This window comes from Epinephelus moara, chromosome 18 (assembly GCF_006386435.1).
Source record: "Epinephelus moara isolate mb chromosome 18, YSFRI_EMoa_1.0, whole genome shotgun sequence".
In the NCBI taxonomy this organism is placed as follows: domain Eukaryota; kingdom Metazoa; phylum Chordata; class Actinopteri; order Perciformes; family Serranidae; genus Epinephelus; species Epinephelus moara.
Window position 1 is genome coordinate 8,592,644 of NC_065523.1, and position 3,709 is coordinate 8,596,352.

The window sequence follows — 3,709 nt, forward strand, 5'->3', positions numbered from 1 at the left end:
CATTGTGGAGTTTGGCCCTGGCAAACTTCCTTGCAGCTCCTGAGTAGGCCTGTTGCTACGTTGGAGGAAGCCCATTGTTTGCTTATGGTCTAGGTTTCGTCGGGGGGAATATGAATCCTGTCTCCAGTCATAGTTGTCCCTGGTTCTATTTGTATGGCTTTTTGGAAATGTAATGACATCTCTCTGCTGCAAAGGCCTCTAGCTATGTGTTCATCTGGTGGTGTGCAGCAAATAGTGCAGTGTGCAAAGTCTAGGAGTGTAGTCTTCCTGAGGATTAACATTTCCTAATGTATAGGTCAGCCACAACATGAAATGTCTGTCTGTCATTTTCAAAAACCTCCAATGATCACACCGATGATGCGAATATTTCAGTGAATTCATGATCAGAATGATCTTGCCTCCAAGTCTTTGCGTTGTTCTTTTCATATTGACAAATCTCTTCTCATAGTTCTCAACTCTTTCTCCGTGTTCAATAATGAAATCGGAACGATGGCTAACAGCAGCTTCCAATTCCATGGTTTCAGGAAACCCTGAAATTGATGCGTTCCAGTATGCTTCCTTATTTAGTCCAAAACCTGTTCCTCTGTTTGCAATGTTCTTCCGCATGGTTCATTACAGCCTTAGTATCAGCATTGGCTACATCGTTTTAGTGTCATCAGAATTTTCTTCAGATAGTACTTTTGTCCTTGCACCATCCACAGTCAGACTGTATAACTCCACAGACTTACTAAATTATTAAAATATATGGGTCCCATGGGAAGCTTGTTATAAACACTTTTCTACTGTGTCAGTCTGTGTAAAGAGGCAGGTTGGAGTGGTAGATGGGTCAAACAAACACAGGACTTTGCCCCAGGTGACCAGTGTTCATGTCCCGTGTAAAATCAAGTGAATTTTTAGTTATTTAAAGTATGTTGCCACCAGATTTCTTTCTTTAACCTAACCTACTTAACTTTACATTCAGTATGTAGCTTTATGTTAAGCACATAACGTGATGCTGTCATTCAGTAGGCACTTAATATAATATCATATAAACCATTTTATGTGCATTTTCATAAGATACATCAACCTGTTGTATGAGTATATGTTTCTATCATATAAACCCTTCATAAATGGTTCCTTAGTAAAAAGTAGAACTGATGTTTTTTTCAGAATTTGTTGGGCTTCCAGATGACTCTGTTGGATATTGGCGGAGGGTTCTCTGGGAGAGATGACTTTCAAGTGAAATTTGAGGAGGTAAAACAAAGAAAATATATGGTGTGAGGTACTGCTTGTTCATTGTTGCGCAGCACTTCATCATTCTTATGACACAAATAATTACTTATACTGTTTTCTAATCCTACAAGTGCCTTGGTTTCCCTCAAGGGCTCTTCTATGAAACCTTTGCCCTTTAAATCTTTAATGCTTTTGTGATATCTTTATTATAAAGGTTTCTTTATATGGCATCATTTTATGCAGTGTTGGAGACATTTCATAAAACTTCATAATTTGGTTTTCATTCAGACTTCCTAATTACATGGCTCATACTTCACAGAAACACATGCAGAACCCTTTCTTTTTTTGCCCGTGATGTCAGTGATACTGGTTACTGTATTAAAGTCTCAGCAAAATCTTTGTAATATGAATAGAGGAGGAATACGTGTGAAATATGCTAATAACCAATTGTGTTTCTCCCTCCTAGTGTTCTGAAGTCATTAATGGAGCATTGGATGAATTCTTCCCACCTGACAGTGGGGTGCAGATTATTGCAGAACCAGGCCGATACTATGTGGAAACCGCCTTCACACTGGCAGCCAATGTCATTGCCAAAAGAGTAATCTTAGATGATACGGATGAACGTAGCGGTAATATAGCATCCAGTATTAACACATGGCTGTGTGTGTACACACAATGTGTGTATGTATTAATATGCATCTTGATTTTAAATACTGTGCGGGTGATAACTATTAGATGTTTGTGATGGCACAACTACATGGCAATGCACCACTACATTTAGATTAATCTTCAGTAGATAATCATGCTCAGTCTCTGAGTGAGCACAGTCCTGAATAACAGGCTTGTAATTCCTCACTGTGTGCAGAGCCCCATGGATGCATGTGGTGGAGGGCTAGAGGGACCAAAGAATAAAAGGATAATTTCCATCATAATTTTAGTATTATTTTCAACATCTTCGCAAAAATACTGCATAGTTCCCATTTTAGTGACATTAATTTCTTTTGCATGTTTTTTTTTTTTCCTAGACGCTGAGGAAAACAGCCCTGACCGAATGATGATGTACTACATTAATGATGGGGTGTACGGCTCCCTGAATTGCCTTATCAATGATGCTGCTCACACCAAAGTGGAACCATACATTCAAAGGGTAAATATCATTCCTATCACCAGATAAGGACGTCACTATTGGACAACTCTGCAAAACACCAGATTACATTCAATAAAAAAAAATGTTTATGCCTAATGGCAACAAGTTAAATGTATAGCTTTTCCTGAGCATGGTAACTACGGAATGGTTAAGGTTTAAGATAGGGGTTATTACAAAAAAATCTATGTTTAAAGTGTGGTTAGGGTTAGGCAACTAACATACTTGTGTGGAGAGAGGCTGTGGCTCAGGAGGTAGAGCAGTTGTCCGCTAATCATAAGGTTGGTAGGCTGATACCTGGCCCCATCGGTCTATATGTCGAAGGGTCCTTGGACGAGATACTGGACCCCAAATTGGTTCCTATGAGCACTGGTGTTGGCTTCTGATGAGCAGGTGGCATAGCAGCCTCTGCCACCTGATTGTGTTTGAATGGATGAATGCTTGCTTGTGGCTTGCTTTAAGCTCTCTGTAAATGCAGTCCCTTTAACATTCACTCTTGGGGAAAAATCATGGTTATGGGGAAACACTAAAGATATACTATCCAGGATTTTCCTTAATAACAACGCATAGACTCATACAAAAGTAATCCCTTTCAGTCACCACTAATGACCCACTAGAAGTGTTTGGCAGCAGGGCAGGAATTTCACGAGGGCCACGAGGGCCATGGGTCTCGTGCCCTCCCAATTTGGCCCTGTGCCCTTGAAAAAAATATCTTTTAAAGTTTAGGTTTCATCATCATTCTGCAGCCTCTCTCCTGCTCTCTGCATGTCACCCCTCACAGCGCGCGCACACACACAGATACACAAACTCAATAGCAGAGAGGCCGCGGTGCAGATGAAGGGAATATAACTTCAAGATTACTACTCTAGTTAACTACGCTTGTTACTGTGAGTAAGTGCAATAAAACCTCAGCCAGCCAAGCCAATACTTTATCAATACATGTGATCAGCATGTAGAAAGCCATATTTCAATCTGCTCTGTCCGCAGTCTCTCATTCACCGCTATTATGATTTACGATCGCGGTCGACACAAGCACATGCCGCTCGCGGTGCTAACAGCAAAGTGTTAAATACAAACTAAATGAAAGCTGTCTGTATGTAGTCTAACACTTTATCTGAACATGTACCTGAGACAGCCAACCTGCAGACAGTGAGTGTCCTCAGTAGAGGAGGAACAGAGAGCAGGATGAATGACTCAATGTTGTCTTCATGCTGAGATTACGTGACTTTCTTCACTCAGTATTGTGATGTCAGGAGGAATATTCATATTCCAGTCAGATATTACTGGGTTTTAAATAGTGACTTTGTTGTTGTAAACATGACTGTTGCTGCCATGGACTGTATAAAACTATAT

General features: G+C 40.3%; 1 protein-coding gene across 1 annotated transcript in view; it reads left to right on the forward strand.

Annotated features, from left to right (window-relative positions):
- LOC126405530 (ornithine decarboxylase-like) overlaps window positions 1-3,709 on the forward strand; it is a 6,744-nt gene that overhangs the window by 1,919 nt on the left and 1,116 nt on the right. The window contains exons 3-5 of the mRNA XM_050069296.1: window positions 1,150-1,233; window positions 1,679-1,841; window positions 2,238-2,359. Coding sequence (XP_049925253.1) covers window positions 1,150-1,233; window positions 1,679-1,841; window positions 2,238-2,359 — 369 coding nt within the window. The remainder of the gene's footprint in view (window positions 1-1,149; window positions 1,234-1,678; window positions 1,842-2,237; window positions 2,360-3,709) is intronic.